This window comes from Musa acuminata, chromosome BXJ1-2, assembly GCF_036884655.1.
Source record: "Musa acuminata AAA Group cultivar baxijiao chromosome BXJ1-2, Cavendish_Baxijiao_AAA, whole genome shotgun sequence".
NCBI classification, from domain to species: Eukaryota; Viridiplantae; Streptophyta; class Magnoliopsida; order Zingiberales; family Musaceae; genus Musa; species Musa acuminata.
In genome coordinates this window covers 25,343,279-25,369,317 of record NC_088328.1, presented here as the reverse complement: position 1 = coordinate 25,369,317, position 26,039 = coordinate 25,343,279, and the positions used below count along the sequence as shown (strand labels likewise).

At 35.6% G+C, this 26,039-nt stretch overlaps 2 protein-coding genes across 2 annotated transcripts; one reads left to right on the top strand and one right to left on the bottom strand.

Annotated features, from left to right (window-relative positions):
- Positions 1–2,779: 2,779 nt before the first annotated feature.
- On the bottom strand, positions 2,780–4,468 carry LOC135604796 (GDSL esterase/lipase At5g55050-like). Its single transcript, XM_065094448.1, has 5 exons — positions 4,171–4,468; positions 3,972–4,087; positions 3,656–3,892; positions 3,234–3,483; positions 2,780–3,146 (listed from the first exon to the last, which is right to left on the bottom strand). The coding sequence occupies exons 1-5, from the start codon at positions 4,445–4,447 to the stop codon at positions 2,926–2,928; spliced, it is 1,101 nt and encodes a 366-aa protein (XP_064950520.1). The 5' UTR covers positions 4,448–4,468; the 3' UTR covers positions 2,780–2,925.
- Positions 4,469–14,563: 10,095 nt separating this feature from the next.
- LOC108952186 (wall-associated receptor kinase 1-like) lies at positions 14,564–20,424 on the top strand. Its single transcript, XM_065094441.1, has 6 exons — positions 14,564–14,647; positions 14,971–15,947; positions 16,476–16,985; positions 17,605–18,114; positions 18,858–18,968; positions 19,126–20,424. Exons 2-6 carry the CDS (start codon positions 15,044–15,046, stop codon positions 20,346–20,348), a joined length of 3,258 nt encoding a protein of 1,085 aa, XP_064950513.1. The 5' UTR covers positions 14,564–14,647; positions 14,971–15,043; the 3' UTR covers positions 20,349–20,424.
- Positions 20,425–26,039: the final 5,615 nt, after the last annotated feature.

Genomic DNA, 26,039 nt, shown 5'->3' with positions numbered 1-26,039 from the left:
ACTCAAGTTTGAAGTCTGAAATTTGTCTAACTTGGAAAAATTATAGTGATCAGCATGTCAAGTTGTAGTTTTCTCGTTTTACATTCCTTTAGTAACTAAGCTTAGGGCTTTCATGGTTCCAAGTAAATGGTGTTCACAAATAATCTTATCTAATTTTAAGAATGTTTCTTAAAATTAGATAAGATTGAAAAAGAAGAATTTTTTAGCTTAATAAAGGATTTATAGACTACTCAGTTAGGAATGCATTTTTTGAGCTTTTCTGATATGGTTCCACTCATTAATAGTTTAAGAGGGTAAGGTGTTGCAGAGTTTCCTTTGACTTACTCTTACATCGGTATTCATATTCTGTGTGACTTTATTAAGTCGTTGAAGCTAATGGTTTTTTTTAATATAATCATACCAGTGAAGACAGGCTGAAAGTAACCTGTTCCCAAGGCAATTATGGAACACGCACCCTGAAGTTGTGTTGATTTATGGTTGATACTGTGCCATAGTGGTTAACCGCATGAAGCATGCATACAAACACATGACATAGACATGACATGATATGGATACACCAATATGCCAAACCTCTTGAAAGGACTTGGGATGACATAAACACACAACTAGAACATTTATATTATCATATATGTTATTGAAATTATATACCCTATAAAATATAGGGAATATATAATCATCATAGATGAAACTTACAAGGATGAAAATCTTTTACTTCAAACACATAGAGCACCAATGAGTCGAGTGGCCAATTATGTACATATTGCCAATATTTGACTCGTGTTGATCATATTTAGATAATACGAGTGTGTACGTATACATGTAGTGCATATAAAATATACTAATGGTACAAGAGTCATAATATGTTTTAACTACTTGACATGTGACACATGTTGGCAAGTGTCCCACAAGTCTCACAATATTTTGGAATACCTGATACGGGAAGGAGAAGCATTTGAAGTATCCTTGACACCTTAGTTCATGTCTGCTGAATAGTAAAGGCTGAGTGGCTATCTAATAGCCAACCAGACATGTAAGTCTCCTTTTTCTGTCACTAGAGTTGGTGATGGTCCTTGGTTTCCAGATTGCACAACATAGTTGGCAGTTGCAACAGTGGAGTTGCCCTGTTTCAGTGAGGCATAACTCAGCCTCTTCCATTTTCTTTTTGAGGATGGGGAGTCAACTTGTATCCTGCTATGTGAATGTGATATGCAAGGGAGATATAGCCGACCGTGGTATCCCAAGATTGAATGGCAGCGCTGTGGAAGAGTTATGGCTGTCGGGAATGGGCGGAGGATGAAGTTCATCCACTATTGAAAGGTTGGACCATTTGGCTGTTGAATAGCCACAATCAACCAGTAAGCATCCACCATACGTGTTGATGATTGGTGGTGGTGTTGAACTTGTTCTACAATTTCTTTTGTAGGATTGGACCTTTCTGCCCAACTTCTACAAATTCTGATTGTACCATTTTGTTACTGGTAGATGGCATCTAAAATGAATAGAAAAATATTCAAATTTAGGTTTCAAGAACAGATATTTGATCTTTAAAACTGTGTAAACTTGAATGGTAACATACTTATTGGCTCTGGTGTTCTCGCAGGGTTCTAGCTGATGGTCATATGCCATGGGCGTGTGAGGCGTTTTCGCAGCTTCATGTGCAAGATCTTGCACGATCTCCGGCTTTAATGTGGTACAACATCCAATGCATATTTGTTATACTAGCACACCTTTTTGTCTGTTCCATTCCTTTCATTCCACAATTACATCTCACTTGATCGCAAATCCCTCTTCCATGCTACAAATTGCTCATTGTCTAGTACTTTAACCAGCTAATTTAGAAAAGTCCTCTATTTAAATGGCTTTGTATCCTGCTGGGTCTTGTTATTTGAGTGATGCATATTATGTTGCACGTGGATTTCAAATTTTTGGTGATTAAGAAATCTTAAATACTCGAATGACATTTGTTGCATGCAGGTGTTGGAGGCTACTTATGGTGAAACTTTGGAATCACAGTCTCTTGGATGCACGTACCATGAACATCTGTAGCTTAATACTTGAAAGATACCAAAATGAGAACTCGGGCCCAAAGCAAAGCTGATTATTAGGAAACCTTCATTTGTGTTAGGGTGGTCGGCAAGCAACCAACCAGAACTACTTGGTGCTAATTAACACCCCTACCATTTTTTTGGAACGTTTCCTATGCATTTTTTAAATATTTATGTAATTTCTTGGGGGTATTATTGTTTTCATTCATAGAGTGTTTGGGGGAGGAACAATTGCCTTCACATGGCTGCAAACGATTGTCACCTTTACATGAATGTTCATATATTCTTTTTAACTCAGAAGGCAAAGTTCAGTTCTTAGTGCTTTTAAGATGTCCGACCTTCACAGGTCTCGTCAGCTGTGCTGTTGTTTCAGCCATTGCTGCCAACTCTTTTTTCTTTTCAATTTGACCAGGAATGCAGGCTAGAATTGCATGAATCTGATGCCGAGACAAGTGGAAACAAGCAACGATCAAAGATCCGACAATCAAATGAACCTACAAAATTGACACAATTTTTGGAAGGAGAAATGCATGCAGAGAGATGAAAAGTTTCCCGACTCCCTATGATGTGAAGTGCCCACCACGGCAAGAAGCGATGAACTGCAGACTTTTGAGCTCCGAGATGGACCTCAAACACACTATGGGAGAAGATTGAATCCAGTGATGTATGTTTTCCGTCATAAAGATCTTATTCATCAGACACTTCTCAGCCTCGAGTACAAGTGCGTTTCACAATAGAAGAAGAACCGCCATAAAGATCTTATTCATCAAACACCTTCCCTCCTCATTACAAGTGCGTCACACAAAAGAAGAAGAAGGCGAGTTTATTCTCAGACCAAGTTGTTCAAAGATGCTGCAGAAAACACTCCACTCCAGTGGTTCTAACTCTTCACCAGGTGATGAATGTTGACGGGGTTGGCGAACAATGGCGGCCCGTAAAGTGACAGCTGGGCGATCGTTTTGGACAAAGCCTGGGAGGGATGACCCAAGTCCCAGAAGGCGTATTGGTCACGGTTGCTGCAGTATGTGGAGTTCCGCAGGCAATCAGACTCCGCGTTCAATCTCCCACCTCCACAGCACGCAGCTTTGAGCTCCGTAAACCCTGCAGATGGCACAGCAGCATCACCAGGTCAATTGCTTGCAGAGAAAGATAACTGGTTCAAGTGTCGATTTTGTCCAATGTGCTCACCAAATTCTTGGGGATGAGAGAAGATTTTAGTGACCATTTCATATGAATCTCCAAACGAGTACTGGAATCCCTTCAATGACATGCTGAGCTCCTCCAGGATGGCCTTTGTAGCAGTCTTGAAGCGTAGAGAAAAATCATTTAGATCCTCATAGCACCCATATGAAGGAACCGCTACTCTGAAGATTGGAATACACCCAAGCAATCCAGTTCCCAGGACTGCAAACTTTCGTGCTCCAAGATCATATAGCCTCTACCATAATTTTAACTTCAGTCAGCCTTTTATGATCTTAATGTTGCAAAAGGAAGTTGATGACTTGCAATTTAGTGTTTTCCTCAGAAAAAAACTAGTCGTCTTGAGACCTCTCTACTTTCTTATAACATATAGGATAAATAACAGAGAGAGACAGAGAGAGAGAGGATACCTCTAATTGATGCTTGAACTTGCTGATTACAGGAACGACGGCTTCATCCTTCTGAGTGCTGTTCCCAGGATTGAGAAGAGAATACAGCGTGAAGACGTCATTGCTCCCGACGCTCAAGTAAAAGAGAGACTTCTCCAGGAAGACAGCAGCAGACTTCTTCCCTAATATTTCCGTGAGGTTCGCCGCAACTTGCTCGAAGTCTTCAATCTGTGTCGCCATGGCGATCACATCTGTGTCCTGCCACCATCAGGTCATCAAAATTAGTCACTGACAGTAGTCCACGACACCGTATCAATCTCATCACTGAAGACTTAACTGAGGAATAGAGAATCCCTGCCCCGCCAGATGCGAAGTTTACTCCTCTCAGCATCTGATTGCTATTGGAAAGAGAAAGGAAAGGCGGCGGGCTCATCGCTAAGCCTATTGCTTTGGCTTTAAGCAGCGCGAAGCAAACAAGTTAGAATAAGAGGAGGAAAACACTGCAGCGTCGACATTAGAACTGAAGTAATGCATACCGATATAATCGGAGTAAATGAAGCCATTGCTGAACCTCCCGGTGGGAGTTCTTCCAGGGAAATCGATTCCCCAGGGAGGGAAGTTGACCTTCGGTGCATCGCTGGGCAAGAAGTTGTTGTTCCCGACGTCCACGGTGGAGTCTCCGAACACAAAGACCGCAGGTGAAACTGCAGCTGTCGTTAGCGTGGAGAGAGCAGCCAAGAACAAGTTGAGGAGGAGGAAGGTGGTCGTCTTCTTCGCCATCGGCAACGAGCTTAAGGTTGTGATTCCCCACATGGCTCGTACCAGCTATATACACACATACACACAATTTGGAGAAGAAATTGCTTCTATTCCAAGTTACATGTTGGTCAAAATTGTGATACGTGCTTTGACTGTGACGTTGATTTAATTGTCGTGCAGGAATAGTCGTGGTTGTTGATTCTTCCTGTTCCACATAATAATGAGTGTGGAATTGGCCGAGTTGCTTCTGAGACCAAAATGATCTTGTTATGATGCTATATGTAGCTTCTTAAATACCATTAAATAAGTGATATTCGATGAGCTAAATGTAGCGTGTATAATTTGATGATTTTATGTAAACTCTTCATCTTTCGTTATCTCACTCATACCAATATTTCCAAAACTAATATGAAATTAAGATCGTAAGATTTTACCTGCATAATCCCTCTTTTAAAATCATATTTAGCTCATTAGAAAGCATCGAATTTTGGATGTGAATACACATATTAGCACAAGAGACACCGACGAAGAGTCGGAGTCATCCAACCATATCAAATCAATGATTGTGGCAACCAGATCTATCTTGTGGAAGAATCCAGTGAGCAGATCAAGACAGACGACATGCACTGTTTAAGTAGATAGATAACACGTCAAAAATCACAAACTTGGTCAAAAGTCCGTAATGTTGATTGTTTGATTGAGACATTGTCCAAAAAATATAAAAAAACCGAAGACTAACATTACCTGTCAAGAAAAAAACAGACTCACTTGTTAAGTAAAACTTATCATTGATGATTGCTTTCTTTTAAAATATGTAAATTTTTTATGCATTCAAAAAATATTTTTAATATATATATATATATATATATATATATATATATATATATATATTTCAAATACTTTCCTTATGCTTACACAAATACTTAAACGTTACATACACTTGAAAATCATGAGTTATTAATATAAAATACTCACATCATGCTTATACAGTTTACAGAAATGTTTGTTTCATATATATTTCAAATCATGTCATCCTAATAATACTTTTTAAAATTAAATATATATTTATAATATAAATATAAATATAACTAATGTCACATAAATCATTGTAGTGCAAAGATAACCATTTACTTTTCATAGATCATAGATGAGCATAAATATAACTAAGGATTATAAGTATAAGTCTAGCTAAAATATTATAATAAAAATCATAGTAATATTGATGGCTACAATCATGTATATCATTGTACTAAGAACTAGTTTTTAATTTTATCCATATTTCATTGTAATTTTTTTAAAATTAAACTAAGTACTGGCGTGGGCCTATTGCTCTTTAGTACAAGTTTGATCGTTCTAAGGAGGAAACGGAAGAAAATAAAACAAAAGAGAATAATAGAAAAACACTTTCGCTAGAATCATGGTTTACTGCTGCAACAACTCATCTCTTGATGAGAGAACAAAGATATTTCCTCCGGATGAGATAGAAAAGGCGATCAATAATTTTGACGAAACTTGAGTGCTCGGTCATGGAGGACATGATACAGTATACAAAGGGATTCTGTCGGATCAACGTGTAGTCATCATAAAAAAGTCCAAAATTGTGAAGAAGAGCGAGATAGATTAATTCTTTCTCAAATTAATCGTACAGATTTTTAGTTGCTGCTTGGAGACCGAAGTGCCCTTATTGATATATGAATTTATCTCAAATGGAGCTCTTTCGGACCATCTCCATACTTCAAATCGTAGTTCTGCGTTGTCATGGGAAGCTCGTCTGAGGATCGCTGTAGAAACTACAGGAGCACTTGCTTATTTGCACTCGGCTGCTTCAATATCTATTTTACACAAAGATGTTAAGTCATCGAATATTCTCTTGGATGATCATTTCACAGCAAAATTATCAGATTTTGGAGCTTCAAAATTTATTCCACTTGATCAAACTCATATAGTCACCGGTATTCAAGGGACCTTTGGATACTTGGGATCTAGAGTATTATCAAACAAGTCAATTGACAGAGAAGTGCGATGTTTTATAGCTTTGGGGTCATTCTTCTGGAGCTTTTAACAGGAAAGAAACCTATTTTCTCCATTGAACATGAGAATAAACAGAACCTGTATTGCTTGAAATACGTATTGTGTCTTTGCTCTGTTTTATTCGACTCTTAACGATACACGAGGATTTTATATCATTGACATATGAGACAAAAACGGATAGACACAGTGGCATTGATTAGACTCGAAAAAAGCAAAGAAATAGGACCGTTGCTTTTATTAGTTCGATATCCTATTCTTTTCTTCACTGAGTTAAATATTAGTCATGCTAAAATTAGTTAAAATTGTCAATTAGTTAATTAGTTAAAATTGTCATGTTATTGTTAACTGTAATGGCACCAATTTCCCATATCGAGGTCAAAATCACGAAGGAGACTCTGTTCCACGAAAAATTGCAACGGACCAACTTCTATAATAGAAAGTTTTAATAGTGGATGCCAACTTTGCCAATTTAAGGAAGCCAAGCATCAATATATATTCACACACAATGGGACAGCTCTGACCAGATCGATTCGTGATTCCGGAATCATCGGTTTTGATTTCTCGAAATTAGAAATCAGAACCATCGGTTTTGGTTCTGATTCGGACAGTTTTGGTTCCGATTCTAACCTCAAATTTTTTAATTAAAAATAATTTAAAATATAAAAATAATAATTTCCTTTCTAAAATTTAAAAAATATATGTATAATTATAATAGGCAAGGCTGTTTTAAAAAAAAAAATTATAAAATTTTTAATCCAACGAAATAACTCTTTTCAATGAAAATCTTTAATCAAACGTAAAGTCGTTCTGAAACTCATATACATTGATTTAAATTTAATATTTTTGCCATTGTACTATATATAATATATAATTATTTTTAAAAATATTTAAACGGTTTGAAATCGAAATAGTTTATTTGGAACCCAAATCATCGATCTTAATTTTCCAAAATCAGAAATCAAAATCGAACCACCTAAATTCGATTTCGATTCAATAATAATTATAATATTTCGATTCGAATAGAACCCAGACAAGCTCCGACCAACATGAAGTTCATGTTACGAGTGTACATAGGACAAATCAAATCAACTTTGTTGACCGCTGTACCATCCGAGTTATGCGTTCTTCAAGCCAGAGCAACAAACACAGACGCGAAGGTGAGTGGAATTTGCTCTCCCATTGCTCCTGTCTTCTTCACAAGTTTGACATTCAATTTCTTTGATGCGCTTCTTACTTTTACTTGACAACATCACTTATACAGCACTTGCCTATTTGCACCTTAGTTATTTTCATATCTATTTTACAAAGAGATATTAAGTCGTCGAGCATGCTTTTGGGTGATCATTTCATCACAGAAGTATCAGATTTTGTAGCCTCAAAAATAAATAGAACCTATCTTTCCACTTCCGTCAGAATCATGATTTCCTGCTACAACAACTAATCTCTTCCCGTGAAAGTGTTGCTGAGAGAACAAAGATATTTCCTCTGGAAGAGATAGAAGAGGCAATCAATAATTTTAATGAAACTTGAGTACTCGGTCGTAGAGGATACAGAATAGCTTATATAGGGATTCTGTCGGAGTTACCATAAAAAAAGTCAAAAATTATGAAAAAGAGCGAGATAGATCAATTTGTCAATGAGGTTGTAATTCTTTCTCAAATTAATCATAGAAACATGGTAAAGCTTTTTGGATGCTGTTTGAAGATCGAAATGCCCTTATTGATCTATGAATTTATCTAAAATGAAGCTTTTTTTGGACAATCTCCATACTTTAGATGATAGTTCTGCATTGTCATGGGAAGCTCGTTTGAGGATCGCTGCAGAAACCATAGGAGTACTTGCTTATTTGCATTCAGTTGCTTCGATATCTATTTTACACAGAGATATTAAGCTATCGAATATTCTTTTGGATGATCACTTCATAGCAAAAGTATCATATTTTGGAGCTTCAAGATTTATTCTACTTGATCAAACTCATATAGTTATCGGTGTTCAAGGTACATTTGGATACTTGAATCCAGAGCATTATTGAACAAGTCAATTGATAGAGAAGAGCAATGTTTGTAGCTTTCGAGTCATTCTTCTATAGCTTTTAATAGGAAAGAAACATATTTTCTATATTGAACATAAGAATAAACCAAACCTATCAATGTATTTTCTCGAAGCACCGAAAGAGAAGCATTATTTTGATCTCATGGAAGATTGTGTTATGAAAGAGGGGACTAAACAAAAGCTTATGAAAGTTATTCAACTGTTAAGCGATTCATCTTATACTTTCTCTGATTCGATTGATCAAGCAATCGAAGGGACATTCAAGAATTATAGCTTAAAAAAAAAGGTTCATGTAGTCATATTATAACTCATGATAAGTGTGTATTGTAGTAGTATTTACATTTATGTGTATTGGCAACATAACCTAATGCATCTTATGCGTCCATCATATAGTCAGTTACAAATTTTCATTCTAAAGAATCCCAAATAAGATTGATATGGCACTAGTATGCTTGTATCACGCTCGTATGTGTATTAATCTTATCTTGTTTTCATTTGTTGTGTTAATAACAGTTATGATAATGATACTTATGCAAAGCTTATTCTAGTAGTTAAATACTAGTTTCATATATATAAGAATGACAATAACCAATGATACGACACTTATTGGTGCTGGTTGCTCTTTTCTGGTCCACGCCAAAGGAGTAGCATTTTTATGATGACCAATATACTTTAACATCAAAATAGGAAGAACTAATGGAAAACATGTGCTTTCTGAGATAACTTTTGTACACACCCATCAATAAGTCTCATTGGATGTACTTGTGTAGTTGCATATGCACGTTGTGTCTTTGCTCTATTTTATTCGCTCTCAACGAAACACGAGGATTTCGCATCATCGACATATGATCATTGATTAGACTCGAGGAAAAGAAGGAAATAAGATAATTTGCTTTTATCAATTCGATTTCCTGTTCTTTTCTTTACGAGGAAACGAGTTAAATATTTATCGCACATTATTAATTAGTTAGAATTATCATGTTATTGTTGACTGTAATGTCATCAATTTACCATATTGATTTCAAAATCATGAAGAGAAAAAAGGAGATTCTATTCCAAGAAAACTATATTGGACCAACTTCTATAATAGAAAGTTTTAATATGGATTCCAACTTTGTCAATTTAAAAAAGCTTAGCTTCAATATATATTCACACACAATAATCAGATCACGGTTTTAGAATTATTGGTTTCAGTTTCTCAAAACCAAGAAAGGGAATGTTCGAACCATTACTTTCTAATTAAAAATAATTTAAAATATGAAAAAAAAACATAATTTTATTTCTAAAATTTTAAAAATAGATGTATAACTATAATAAGTAAGGCTGATATAAAGAAATAAAATTTTAAAAATTTAAATTTAAAAAAACACCTCTTTAAAAATTCCTTAATCAAACATAAAGCATCTCTCAAGACTCAAGCCCACCTTCTTTGATTTAAATTTAATATTTTAGTCGTTGTACTATATACAATATATAGTTATTTATAAAAGTATTTAAACGACTTATACTTAGAACTGTCGGTTTAGAATCCAAGCCGCCAGTTTTGATCTTATAAATTCAGGAATCAAAATCAAATCATGAATCGATTCAATTCTAATTTTAATCTAATTTGATTTCGAATTGAACCAGAACAAGCTCCAACCAACATGAAGTTCACGTTACGAGTGTATATAAGTCAATTTTCGTTCAGTATAGCCTTTGTATGTACTATATCTCATGCACATTATACATTTGTTTTATCAATACGTACCACATCGGGGAGCGATGCAAAGACTCGGTGGAAGTCAGTCCATTGATCTTTTTATTCTCATTTCACATAAGGTGACCCACTGTCACGGACAAACTTCTAAACAAGATGTTTGATGTAATGCTCATGTACGTTCGTGTATTTTGGCATGTTATGCCTTGTACAGAATATAGAGGGGCGGTCGAAGGCTTAATAGTCCCATTTTAGTTGGGTTGGTGGTCTCTTTAGGCTTGTAAATAAAGGTTGTGTCATGTGGACACGTGCGAGAGATTCTCGGTCTGTAATGGACCATTTTACCCTTTGTTGTGCCACTGTTCAGAGCTTGTCAAGTCTGTTTGTAATTTGCATTGTCTATGAAGTGTTTTTCGGAGATGTTTGCTTGTGGATCCCGATTGAGGCGTTCTCTTTAACCCGTTCTCTCTTTTGGTGGTCCTAAGGGACAATTGGAGGCTTCGGGGAGGCTGACCTTTGCGGATGGACACGCAAGGGTACCGCACGACTTAGGCAAAACCAGCTAAGTCCGTGACACCACGGTGATCGATTTGTCTACATGATGCAACGCAAGTAGCAGGACAAGGTCACTTGTAGAACGAAAGGTGAGTCTCTATCTCTTCTATCAAAAGCTGAAGCTTAGTGTTGGACTACATGATTCAAGCACGAGCTCCTGTGGGACGAATGCAAATAGGTGGATTCGCAAGGGCCACACCTTCGGTTGCGTGAACGAGATGTTCACGCTAGATAGACTCGTGCTGCTGCATTGACGACAAATGATCTAATGAGGCATGCTTAAACTGACTGCCTTGTTGACTTTCTAAGATTCGAGTAGTTGAAATACTACGTCAACATCAATTGGAATTTCTAAGCCATACATATCAATTTAAAATCGTGCTCTTTCCTTTTCTTTCAAGTTCAAAGAGGTTGTCAAGAAAGGGCCAAGTCTTCAGGATCTATTTTAATATATTATTTTCTATGTCAAACGAATTATTTCAAAACTCTGTGATTATCCTATCGTGGAAAATGATGTTTAGAGGAGCCAACCATAATTTCTATTATCTAGCCTTGTTTTAAATACTCGACACTATTATTTTTAATTGAGTACTTTAGCACTACTTTAGTTTCTAATTTGATGATTTTCATCTTCATATATCATGCGTTGACACAGTTTAATCGTTACACTCATACATATAACTATAACTAGCAATCCATTCATAACAATAATGAGTTATTCATTCATTATTTTCTTTTTAACCATAGCATTGAGATTATCTCATACATAGTTTTTTGTATGAAAGTAAGCGAAGTTAGATTTCTTAAGCCTATGAATCTAAATGAATGTAAACTTTAATACAAAGACAGTATCAGTTAATAGGAAGGTGTAAAAAATTATGTGATAGATATATTACTGTTAAATTATGCTTAAGTACCTTGAGTTAATAGTTCAAATATAAATAAGTTAATAAATTAGTTATTTATTAGGTCAATTCATGACAATCGCACATGATAAAAGATTAAGGGATAAAAAAACAAAAAAATTAAAGGATTAAATTATAAGAGGCATATATTAGCTTGGGTAAATTAAAAATAAATAATATATATATATATACTGAACTCTCGTGCCACAAAATGCCTAGTCTTCGTATCAACCTTGTCAGATTCCTCAAGCAACCCAATGAAAAATTCAAACATAATATCTCTAAGGACAGTTTCTCTTCGAATGAAGAGATAATAATACTCCGATAGAAAATCCTACATTTAGCTTCAAAGATAAAGATATTTCTTGGCAAGCCATAATAACTTCAATGATACGAAACAGCACTACTGAAATGATCATTGTTGGCTATTAGTGGATGAGTTAAATCCCAATTTTTTTTACTAATTATGGGCTTTTATTAGAAAGTAATTTCATATCTAAAATAAATTAAGAAATGACTAGTTCAGGATTAATCCTGCTATCAATATTGGCCCATAAACTAAATAATATAAGTTTTTACATTATAGTCATGCTATATTGTCCTACTGATGGCTTGACTAGTTGTTCTCTATTCAAATCCGAAGAATAAATCTCACTGCAACAGGAAAATAGAAGAAAGAACGAGTTAACATGAAAGCCTTTAAGAAAGAACGAGAAGATAATAGCAACCCGATGAAAGGATCCAAATATGATATCTCACTTTTATATGGATGCTTTAGACGACTATAAGCGTAGGCTAATGCTAGAAAAATGTGAAAGCATGACTATAATCTACAATTAACTAACTTCAATAAATTTTACTTAACAAGCCAATAATAAATTTTACCATACCATACTGCACTATCCGATTAGTACTTTGAAATGATACTTGTTTGACTACTAGTATATGAGTCAAAAACCAATTTTGTTACTAGTTGTGAAGGATATACCACATTTATGGAATCCAAAAGCCACGTATATGTCCTAAAAGAAGTTATATTTCGCAAACTAGCTAAATCTAAGACAACAAATGATGTGGGAGTAATCAGAATGACATGATACACAAATATTATAAACTGATTACGTGAATTGGTACAGGTGTCAACTCCATTATTTCTATTATATACTTTTATCGAAACGTTAAACCGTGATATGTTGTTAGGGACTCAATTTTTCAGCATGGAGAAACGTATCATAACGATGGAACAGCTTCTACGAGTCCAAATAGATTGCAATACACTCTACAATTCTAGTCATATCTGTTCAGTAATGTAGTTCTAATTATTGCTCTGAATCAAATACTCGGAAGACAACATTTATATTTTTATTCCCCTTCATTCCCATTTTAACCTTTGAAGTGTTGGTTATATATTACTCAAACAAGAAGGGTTTGGTCTTCAGAAAAATTTTTTTTTTAAATTCTAATTTTATTTATGTGGTTTTATTATTTTACTCTAATATTGATTTAAATTGTTTTCCTAAATTATCTGAGGCGTTGTGCTTGCAAATTATTAATCTAAATATTGGTTAGTTCTATTTATTTTAGGGCTCAAGTCAAGTTTTTAAGTCAAAATGCATGTTTTGCCTCCTATTTGAAATTTCCACGAACACAAGGATTTTTTTTTCAAGGGAGGACAGATAACACAAGTTAGCATCACAATATATTCTACCATAGGACTTAGTGTAAAGACTTGGAAGTCAAGGTCCATTGTCGTTTTGGAGATGTGATACTCATGGCATTAATCTTTCTCCTGTTTGAACTGGCATGTCAGATAAAATTAAGAAATCAATTATAATATTTCCAAGAATGGAGACTTTTCTCCTTTTTTTTATCCTTATATATATTACCACCATATACAAACTCTAAAGAGGGAATGGTTGTGAAGCAGGTGTCATGATAACTTGAATTGATTCTCACCCTGTCATCATGAAATCATGCTCCATTCTCGTTCCACCAATTTATTCGCATTCCATTGTAGGTGCTGTTGCACGTTGTACCTAATTCTGTTCTCTTTTCCTGGAATTCACAAATGCCTGTTGGATGTGAATCCGAAGGCAAACTTGAAACCGAGTAAAGAACCGATTGTTCTTTTGCAAGATCATACGAGGCAGAAATTGGATGTCATCAGACATCTTATCAGGTGAGCAACACAGTGTGAATGGTTTAATTTCCAGGTGGGTTTTTCTCAATCTATCCCAATCAAGCTATCGGACTCGATGATGGCTTGTATTGACTTTATCGTTGAAAGATATGCAAGCGCGATTCATCAAACTTCATTTGTCTCAGTCACGTAATGTAAAAGGTGAGGCCATATGACCACGACAATGCCGGTTTTACAACGATACTTCTGCCGAGCCACCAACGAAGGAAGACTGGCTTCACATTGAACCAAATTTATGGCTTATAAAGGTGTTGTTGACTTTATGAGTCAAGCACAAGCTCAGGTCGATACCCAGAAGCCTTCTAAAGTCAGTTGTTTATGCGTGATTAACAATTCCATAATGGTCATAATAGACACTAGTAAATTACGCAACACTTAGTCAGTATAGCTATTCAGCAACCATATATATAATTCGAAGTAGACATATTTGCATGCAGTATTGGGCTGTTCATTTTATTTTCCTTTTCACCGTAGCATCGAGATTGACCCGGATATTGTTTTTGTACGATGGACAATGGAATTAGATTTCCCAAGCCTTTGGAAGTGGCAATGATTCCAATACTTAGTCGTTTGGAGAAAAAAAGATGTATTGCATGATAATTGGTGGCCGATGGAACAGCTCTGACGAGTTCAAAGAGGTAAGCAGTACACACTACAAGTCTAGTCAACTTTGTTGATTGGCTTGCCATCTCCATCTGCAAGTGTGGTTAATTATAACTCCAGCAATTGTTTCGAGCACATCATCTATATCGACGACCTAACTCCCTATTGCAGGTGCCCTTCAAGATAGAGCAACAACCAGAGACGCGAAGGTGAGTGGAATTTGCTCTCCCAACTCCGGTCTTCTTCGCAAGCTTGACATTTAATTTCTTTGCTGCGCTTCTTGGTTTTCCTTAATTACATCGATGCAAAACGGATGCATATGATCAAACGAATTCTCTTCTTATGCTAGAGATCCTCCATATCTTGGGCTATATCTAGAAATATGCAGACAACCTCAGTAGTATCATGCTTGGGAATTTTGCTACTGTTAATTATCATACGTAGCTTCTCCTGTGGCTGTGTTTATGGTATTACCGTAGAGTGTTTTATGTATTGCCCATGTCGCCGATTCAAGTTACTCTCTGACCTGCAGAAATCCCGCTTTATCGAACAGGACTGAGGCAGCTGGAAGAGGGAAAGTTTAGTCTCAGAGAGAGAGAGAGAGGATGGGGTGGGTGGAGCTGTTGCTGCTGCTTCTGACATTGAGTTCAATGGGTTCAACAAATGTAGAAAGCGCATCGACAAAGGAAAATTTCACTTTACCTTCCAATTGCACAAAAAGATGTGGCAATATCAATTTTGAGTACCCTTTCGGGATAGACAAAGGTTGTTATCGTCGGGGCTTTAATCTTACTTGCAAGAAAAATACCGACCAACCTCCAAGGCTCTTCTTGGGTGATGGAAAACTCGAGGTCACTAGAATCGATTTGGATATTGGGACTGTGCGCGTCAAGACACCCATTGTCACCATGGATTTGGATGAGAAGTTCATTAATGTTCCGTTAATTGACCTTCAGGGTTGGCCTTACTCTTTCACATCATCAGAACAGAAAATACGTAACACCTATTCTGATTTTACAGATAATACATTGCTAGTGTCTGGTTGCAACGCCATAGCCTCTCTACTGGATCCCGTTACTAATGATACTTTTGATACTTGCGCAACTATATGCACTCCCAATGGCAACAGGTATTGCACAATTGATCTCTATAATTGGAACAGGACTTCTTTGGGGATTCAATTAACTCGACTCAACCAGACTGAGTTTCATTTTGTCAATAGCTCCAGCATCAAAATATTCCTTTATGATGCAAGCAATATTACTGATGATGATCTCACAGAAATAAGGAAGGGAAAAAGCAAAAAAGCGGAGGTCGCCCTATCTTGGTACATCAAAGACCATCCTACCTGTGAAGAGGCTAAGAATATGACAAACTACGCTTGCATCAATCCCAATAGTGACTGCTACGACGTCCTTAATAATGCCTACACGAATTATAATTTTGGGTACTTTTGTCGATGTTCTCTTAATTATCAAGGCAATCCATACCTACCCGATGGCTGTCAAGGTAATATTCCTCCTAATCTCTCCTTGTGTGAATTCCTTTAGATAAGCATGACCTGCAGCAAGCTATGGATATTATTACAGACATGCTAATTTTCTCCGTTATGGTTTATTATCAGTCAAACAATAGAGTCTACTTCATATAATTGCTTGAACCCCATGCTCATTAGATATTTAAATGGTACGACATATATTGGATCTGGTTTTGTTGGCAGTGTAGCTGTTATAACCTTCACACCCTGGCCATTTGCCTTTGCCATCTCCACCTCCTGAGCCACAGGAACACAAGAAAATGGCATGGTTGTCATGGCTACAATCCTGCAGCTTCGAGCTCTCATGATCGCTACTCACTCGTTTTCAATACTTGGCTTACAATTCTGCATCTTTAAACATATGGTTCACTTCGTATCGGTAGATGCTGACTTGTAAGATATAAATCAAATTATAGAGTCCGTTTTGACCAATCCGAAAAAGAAAAACATGGTAACCTTGTGGCAATTTCTGCTGCTGACCTGTTTGTTCATATCAACAGAAATATCTCCTACTTTTGCTCCGGACAAAGGCTGTCAAACAAAATGTGGGGGTATTAGCGTCTCTTTTCCATTCGGGCTAAAAGAGCGTTGTTACAGAAGCCAGGCATTTGCTCTTACATGCAACGAGACATCCAAACCTCCCACTCTCTTCTTCCACCGCTATTACATAGTGCACAATATCTCGTTGGAGGAAGGACAACTGGTAGCCAGCGCACTGAACACAACACCAACCATTATTTCTTTCGATTCTTACATTTATTACGACAGCTACTTTTTTTCATATGAAACTGGACCTTTCGCTCGACTTGAACAGCAGTCCATCTTTAGTTGGGTAATTAAGATTCAGCATTGCGAGGAGGCCAGACAGAACAAGGACACATTCGCATGTGTCGACAAAAACAGTGTATGTGAGGACATTACCAAAACTTCTAACGAAGATAGTTGGGGATATCGTTGCAATTGCGCTAAAGGTTATCAAGGAAATCCATACATTGCCGATGGATGTAAAGGTACTCAAAAGCCAAAATTCTCTCTCTCTCTCTCTCTCTCTCTCTCTCTCTCTCTCTCTTGTGCATGCACTATGACATACAACAGAACCACTTCTCAGAATGTTGAAAAGCAAAACACACGTGAAACATTAGCCTTCCGAAGTTTTCTTTCTTTCTCATAAGTACAATGATAGATGTTATTTGCATAATTCCCTAAATATCCTTATCGAACATCACCTAATACCGGTGCCTTAAGCTATTTTAACTGCATGTCTCTATAACATACTAGAATCAATACATGTAAGATGGTGTCAACTAAGTTTACACACTAGAATTAACACCACTACGCGAGATTTTAAGGACGATCGCACCTTTGTCAAGTTGACACTTTTAGTTCTTCTATTTGAAAAAAGGACTCTTGAAATGCTCAGAATCTTTTTCCTCCGGTAGAAAGTAATATTAATTAGGAATGAATACCGTGCATCACAAAACTAATTTGATCAATGTAGATGCTAGAAATGGAAACTAAATTGTAAGATATAAATCAAATTATAGAGTCCGTTTTGACCAATCAGAAAAAGAAAAACATGGTAACCTTGTGGCAATTTTCTGCTGCTGACCTGTTTGTTCATATCAACAGAAATATCTCCTACTTTTGCTCCGGACAAAGGCTGTCAAACAAAATGTGGGGGTATTAGCGTCTCTTTTCCATTCGGGCTAAAAGAGCGTTGTTACAGAAGCCAGGCATTTGCTCTTACATGCAACGAGACATCCAAACCTCCCACTCTCTTCTTCCACCGCTATTACATAGTGCACAATATCTCGTTGGAGGAAGGACAACTGGTAGCCAGCGCACTGAACACAACACCAACCATTATTTCTTTCGGTTCTAACATTTATTACTACAGCTACTTTTTTTCATATGAAACTGGACCTTTCGCTCGACTTGAACAGCAGTCCATCTTTAGTTGGGTAATTGAGATTCAGCATTGCGAGGAGGCCAGACAGAACAAGGACACATTCGCATGTGTCGACAAAAACAGTGTATGTGAGGACATTACCAAAACTTCTAACGAAGATAGTTGGGGATATCGTTGCAATTGCGCTAAAGGTTATCAAGGAAATCCATACATTGCCGATGGATGTAAAGGTACTCAAAAGCCAAAATTCTCTCTCTCTCTCTCTCTTGTGCATGCACTATGACATACAACAGAACCACTTCTCAGAATGTTGAAAAGCAAAACACACGTGAAACATTAGCCTTCCGAAGTTTTCTTTCTTTCTCATAAGTACAATGATAGATGTTATTTGCATAATTCCCTAAATATCCTTATCGAACATCACCTAATACCGGTGCCTTAAGCTATTTTAACTGCATGTCTCTATAACATACTAGAATCAATACATGTAAGATGGTGTCAACTAAGTTTACACACTAGAATTAACACCACTACGCGAGATTTTAAGGACGATCGAACCCTTGTCAAGTTGACACTCTTAGTTCTTCTATTTGAAAAAAGGACTCTTGAAATGCTCAGAATCTTTTTCCTCCGGTAGAAAGTAATATTAATTAGGAATGAATACCGTGCATCACAAAACTAATTTGATCAATGTTGATGCTAGAAATGGAAACTAAATTGTCAATGTGCATGTCTTTTGTGCTTGAACCTACTGAGTTATTTTTGTACCTCACATATTTAGTTAATATATTATACTTTTAAACAAAATAAATTGTCAATGTGCACCTCATAAAATTTTATTTTGTAATAAACTATGTGACTAAACCTTTGCTGATAATCATTTTTAAATTTCTGACACTATAAATATATATTGCAATTTGGGTTCTGAAGTTAATGTGATATAATACTACTAATTTTTTTTATGGTTTCTTAGATATTGACGAGTGCAGCGGTCCCAACAATTACGATTGCAATGGGACATGCATAAATACGATAGGTGGCTATGAATGCCTTCCTCCTGACAAAAAACAGACAGTTTTGTTAGGTAAGTTCTCGAAACTTATTTGCTTACAAAAATGCAAAATGAATATTACCATGTTTGACATAAATCAAAAGGTGATTAAATATTAAAGTACATAATCTGCAGCGTGAGAACAAAAAGGAAAGACTAGTGAAGCTAAAATTTGAGTGGTATTGTGCAGGTGTCATAATCGGTGTAAGTCTTGGCAGTGGCTTATTGCTCTTAAGCATAAGTTTTATCATCCTAAGAAGGAAATGGAAGATAAGAAAGCAAAAGAAACTAAGAGAGAGACACTTCCACCAAAATCACGGACTACTATTACAACAGCTAATCTCTTCTAATGATGACGTTGCTGAGAGGACAAAGATATTTTCTCTAGAAGAGATAGAAAAGGCAACTAATAATTTTGATGAAAGTCGAATACTCGGCCACGGAGGACATGGTACAGTTTATAAAGGAATTTTGTCAGATCAACGTGTAGTCGCCGTAAAGAAGTCCAAAATAGTAAAGAAGAGTGAGATAGATCAATTCATCAATGAGGTTGTAATTCTTTCTCAAATTAATCATAGAAACATCGTAAGACTTTTTGGATGCTGTTTAGAAACAGAAGTTCCCTTATTAGTCTATGAATTCATCTCCAACGGAACCCTTGCAGACCATCTCCATGTTTCATATGGTAATTCTGCATTATCATGGGAAGCTCGTCTGAGGATCGCTATAGAAATTGCCGGAGCACTTGCCTATCTACACTCAGCTGCTTCAATATCAATTTTACATAGAGATGTTAAGTCATCAAATATTCTTTTGGATGATCATTTCATGGCAAAAGTATCGGATTTTGGAACCTCAAGATTTATCCCGCTTGATGAAACTCATATAATTACTGCTATCCAAGGCACCTTTGGATACTTAGATCCAGAATATTACCAGACTAGTCAATTGACGGAGAAAAGTGATGTTTATAGCTTTGGGGTCATTCTTCTGGAGCTTTTGACCGGAAAGAAACCTGTTTTCTCCATTGAACATGAGAACACGCAAAACCTATCGATGTATTTTCTTCAAGCAATGAGAGAGAAGCATTCTTTTGATCTCGTAGAAGATCGTGTCATGAAAGAAGGAACTCAACGAGAGCTTTTGGAAATTATTCAATTGATAGAAACTTGTTTGAAGTTGAAGGGGATTGAAAGACCTACTATGAAAGAAGTGGAACATAAATTACAAAGCTTAAAAAGGATTAAAAAGAAGGAAGGATATCCCATTCGAGAAGGTATGGAAGAAACCGAGTATCTGTTAAGTGATTCATCTTATACTTTTTCTGATTCAGTTGACCAAACAACTGAGGGGATGTCTAGGAATTATAGCTTAGAAAAAGAATTCTTGTGGTCATTATATAATCTACGGTGAGCTCGTATTCCACTTAATTATTCATATTTGTATTTCTATTTCGTATGATATTACATGTTATGTGTATAATATTGAGCATTAAGTATTTCATGTAGTGCTCGTGTGAGTATTGCTGTGTCTTATATTGTGACTGAAAAATTTATATCCTATAAACACTTATATAATGTTATCTGTTGTATGCATAAGTATTTTATGTAGTCCTCGTGAGTATCGTTGTGTCTTGTATTATCATTAAAAAGTTTGTATCCCATAAACACTAATACAGCGTTATCCTTTGTATGGATCAGATCATATATAAACAGCTATTTCACTTAATGTCCTAGGTTAGTCTATTGTTTGAATTTCTATCTACTTAATTATCAAGGCAATCCATACCTACCAAATGGCTGTCTAGGTAAATACTCCTCCTTTATCTCTCGTTGTGTGAGTTCGATTAGATAAACATTATCTGAAATAGAAATGATTAAATATAGTACACGCATGATAAGTTTAAATATTCTTCGTTCTCCTCTGTTATGCTTGATAATGATTTCTTTCTTTGACAATTAAACTGGTAAAAGGGATGTTTACTTGTGTAGACATCCATCTCACTATTAGATAAGACTGTTACGATTTGGACGATTTTGATTTCGATTCTAAGCTCAAATTTTTTAACTAAAAAATAATTTTAAATATAAAAAATCATAATTAGATGTGTAACTATAATCGACAATAAAATTATAAAATTATAAAATTTTTAATCCATTTAAATACATCTTTTGAAGAAAAAAAATCTTTAATCAAACATAAAACATCTCTCAAGACTCAAACCACATTCATTGATTTAAATTTAACATTTTAGTCACTGTACTATACATAATTTTAAAAAATATTTCAATGATTTAAAATTGAAATCGTCAATTTAGAACTAAAAATCATCGATTTTAGTTTTTCAAAATAAAAAAATAAAAATCGAATCAACTAAAATCTATTCCAATTCATTTATAATTCCAACGAGCTCCGACCAACAAGAAGTTCATGTTACGAGTGTACGTAGTACAAGTCTAATCAACTTTGTTGGCCGCTGTACCGTCTTTTCAGTCGTGCCAATTACCACTGCATCTGCCGTGCCAAGTCATCATCTATACCAGCAATCTACCCCTTTCCCTTTGTGAGCTTCTGCAATCCGTCCCTCCAGAAATTCTCGCTCCTCCATCACAGCTGCTGCAGGTTCGATACATCATCTATATCAACAATCTATCTCTCTCTGTGTGCACCCCTGCAGGCGTCCTTCAAGCCAGAGCAACAGCAGAGACGCGAAGGTGAGTGGACTCTGCTCTCCCATTACTGTCTTCTTCACAAGTTTGACATTTAATTTCTTTGCTGGGCTTCTTGCTTTTATTTAACAGCATAACTGAACATGATACAGCACTTGCCTATTTGCACTCAGCTGTTTCCATATCTATTTTATAAGTCGTCGAATATTCTTTTGGATATGAGAGAAGTATCGAATTTTGAAGCCTCAAGATATCATTTCGCTTGATCAAACTCATATAGTCATTGCTACACAAGATATCTTTGGATACCTAGATCCAGAATATTATCAAACTAGTCAATTGATGGAGAAGAACGATGTTTATGATTTGAGAGTCATTCTCTTCGGACTTTTAATGGGAATAAACTTATTATTTCTACAAAATAAACAGAGTCTGTCAATGTATTTTCTTTATGCAACTAGAGAGACACTAGTACGAACTCATAGAAGATGTTATTATGAAAGAAAGGACCAAACAAAATATTATGGAAATCATCAAGATGATAGAAATGTGCTTGAGGTTAAAAGTAATCTTCTTCTTTAAGGAGAGGATATCAATATTTGTAACCCATTTTTTACTATTTAAAATATTTTTTTTATATTTTTTTATATTTCTAAGATGTAAATATCTTTTCTTCTTCCACCTCATCTTCTTCTTTCTTCTCTTAAAAGAGAATGACATCGAGAGGTCGAGCGAGGCTACCAACAATTGACAGCAATAAGCAGTGTCGATTGTAACAATAAAATAAGAGACTATGGGAAAAAAAATAAAAAAAATTGATAATACAAGGGTTGTTAATAATAAAATAATATTTTATTATTTTTTAAATGGTTGCCCGTAGTAAGAAGATTGTCAATTGCAAAGAGGAGGTTATGAATAGTAACTTCCCTAAAAATTGGATTCAAAAGTTAAATCCCGATGTTAGACATAACTTCTAATCTTTTGATGGTCTGTTAGATATCAATGAATGCAGCTTTCTTGAGAAATACGTTTGGCATGGGATTTGTGCTAATACGAACGGCAGCTACAATTGCGTGCGCATGTAAACTCTTTTGTTAGGGACGTGGAATTGCATGATTGAGCAATTGAAATGGAAAAAAAAAGCAAAAGAAATAGAAAAGAAACTAAACGTCATTGACAAAGCTATGAAACACAAACGGGAAGTTGTATGAAGCTATAACTTGATTGGTACTGCGCAGGTGTTATCATCGGTGCAAGCCACGGGGCTGCTAATGTTATGTATAGGTTTTCGTGGTTCTAAGAAAGAAATGGAAGAAAAGAAATCAAAAGAAAATACGGGTAAAGTACGTCCGTCAAAATTATGGATTACCACTACAACAGTTAATCTATTCCAATGAAAATATTGCATAGAGAACAAAATTATTTTCTTTAGAAGATAGAAATCAGTTAACATTTTTTATGAAAATCGAATACTCGATGGTGGAGGACATGGAATAGTTCAAAAGGAATTCTACCGGATCAAGGTGTAGTTGCCATAAAAAAAATCAAAAATTAAGAAGAAGAATGAGATAAATCGATTCATAAATAAGGTTGCAATTCTTTATCAAATTATAGCTTGGAGACACATATAATTCATGGATACACGTCCATGAATTATAGCTTGCATGCTGAAGAAACTCTTGTATTCGAAAAATATTCATGTTTTGTTGACCATTTGATCTCCACTTGTGCCTATATAATGTTGCAGTGTGTCATCTTTGGGTTTAATGATATAATGTAATGCGGTTTTGGGTAATGTTGCGTTTGAATTTTCATCCCAAAGACATTTCAAAGTTCATGTGATGCCCACATAGGGTGAGAACATTTTTGCGACGGAAGTTTGGTAGGTTAATCTGTGTTCTATTGAAATCGCGGGTGATGAGCTTGTATAAAGTCAATTTTCGTTCGGTATAGCCTTTGTATGTACCACATCATATGCACATTGTACGTTTGTTTTATCAATACGTACCACATTAGGGAGCGATGCAAAGACTTTGTGGAAGTCAGTCCATTGATCTTTTTATTCTCATTTCACATAAGGTGGACCCACGGTGATTGATTTGTCTACATGATGTAACGCAAGTAGCAGGAGAAGGCCACTTGTAGAACGAAAGGTGAGTCTCTATCTCTTCTGTCCAAAGATGTAGCTTAGTGTTGGATTACATGATCCAAGCACGAGCTCTTGTGGGACGAATGCAAACGGGTGGATTCACAAGGGCCACAACTTCTGTAGCGTGAACATGATGTTCACGCTAGATAGACTCGTGCTGCTGCGTTGACGACTAATGATTCTAATGAGGCGGCTTAAACTGACTGCCTTGTTGACTTTCTAAGATACAAGTTGTTGAAATATTACGTTTAACATCAATTGGAATTTCTAAGCCACTCATATCAATTTAAAATCGTGCTCTTTCCGTTTCTTTAGGTCGTCAAGAAAGGGCGAAGCTTACAGAGTCAGGATCCATTTTAATATATTAATTTCTATGTCAAACGAATTATTTCAAAACTCTGTGATTATCCGCGTCGTGGAAAATGATGGTCACTTAAGAGAAGCCAATCATAATTTCCTTTCTCTAGCCTTGTAGTTAGTGTTTTAAACATTTGACACTATTATTCTCAATTGAGGACTTCAGCACTCCCTTAGTTTCTAACTTGATGATCTTCATCGTATGTTTTTACCGTTTCATCTTCACATATCGTGCGTAAAGTATGTGACACAGTTTAGTCGTTTTGCACTCATACATATAACAACTAGCAATTCATTTGTAGTAATAATCGGTTGTTCATTTATTGTTTTCTTTTTCACCATAGCATCGAGATTAACTCATATATAGTTTTTCGTGGTAAGTGAAGTTAGATTTTTCAAGCCTTTAAATCTAAATTAATGAAAACTTGAATACAATGATAGTGTCAACTAATAAGGTGTAAAAATATTATGTGACAGATATATTACTGCTAAATTATGCTTAAGTACCATGAGTTAATAGTTTAGATATGAAGAAGTTAATAGATTAGTTGTCCTATTAGGTGGATTCGTGACAAACAAACATGATGAAAGATTGAGGATTAATTTATAAGAGGCAGGTATTAGTTTGGGTAGAATAAACAAACTTCAGAAAAATAAAATACTATACTCTTGTGCTAAAAAATGACTCAGTCTTCATATCAACATTACTTGTCATATTCCTCGAATCACTTCTTTTCATGACAGATACTAAGGAGTACGAGTGAGTCATACGAAAGTCAGGATAGTTTCTCTTTGAACAAGGAGAGAACAATAATTCAATGAAAAATCCAAATATGATGTCTCACTCGTGAACTACAAGCGTAGACTAATAACCAAAAATATGAAAAGTCCTTGAAAAAAATATATATATACTTCAAAGATAAAGACATTACTTGACAGTTCAACGATAACTTCAACTATGCGATATTGATTTATATGTTGAAATGACCATTGTTTGACTGTTAGTATATGAGTTAAATCCTAATATTTATTACTAGTTGTGAGATTTTATTAGAAAGTAATTTTATATCTAAACTAAATTATGAAATGAGTAGTTTAGGATTAGTCCTGCTATCGATATTGGTCCATAAACTAAATAACATAAAATTTTAGATTATCATGATATATTACCCGATTGATGGCTTGACTAGTTGTTCCTTGTTCAAACTCGAAGAATAAATCACACTGCAACCGGAAGATAGAAGAGAGAATGACTCACCATACAACCATACAATACTTGTATTATCTGATTAGTACATTGAAATAATCATTGTTTGGCTATTAGAGTATGAGTTAAATCCCAATTTTTGTTATTAATTGTGGGATTTTATTAGAAAGAAATTTCATATCTAAGATGAATTAAGAAATAAGTTGTTTCGGATTAGTCTTGCTATCGATATTAGTCTATAAACTAAATAACATAAGTTTTTAGATTACATGCTATATTACCCTACTGATGTCTTAACTAAATTGTTCCTTATCCAAATCCGAATAAATCAGACAGTAACAAGAAGATAGAAGCAAGAACAACTCACGTGGAAGTCCGTAAGGATAGTTTTTCTTTGAACAAGGAGAGAATAGCAACTCGAAGGAAAATTCAAATATGATGCCTCACTTGTATATGGACAATTTAGACTACTGTAAGCGTAGACTAATAGGGGAAAATGTGGAAAGCATACGCTAGTTGAAAATCCATATTTAAATTCAACAGTTTCGTCCCAGTAAGAGCACGAAGCGGAGAGGAGAAGGTGAAGAGAGTTGCTAAGCTTGATGCTATGCGAAGGTTAGTAGAGCTAGCGTTGGCTGTTCTTGCAATTTCTTATATCATTAAACCAATTTGCTTTTTAAGGTGTTCTTAGATTAATGTCAAATAAGAAACATGTGCCCGTT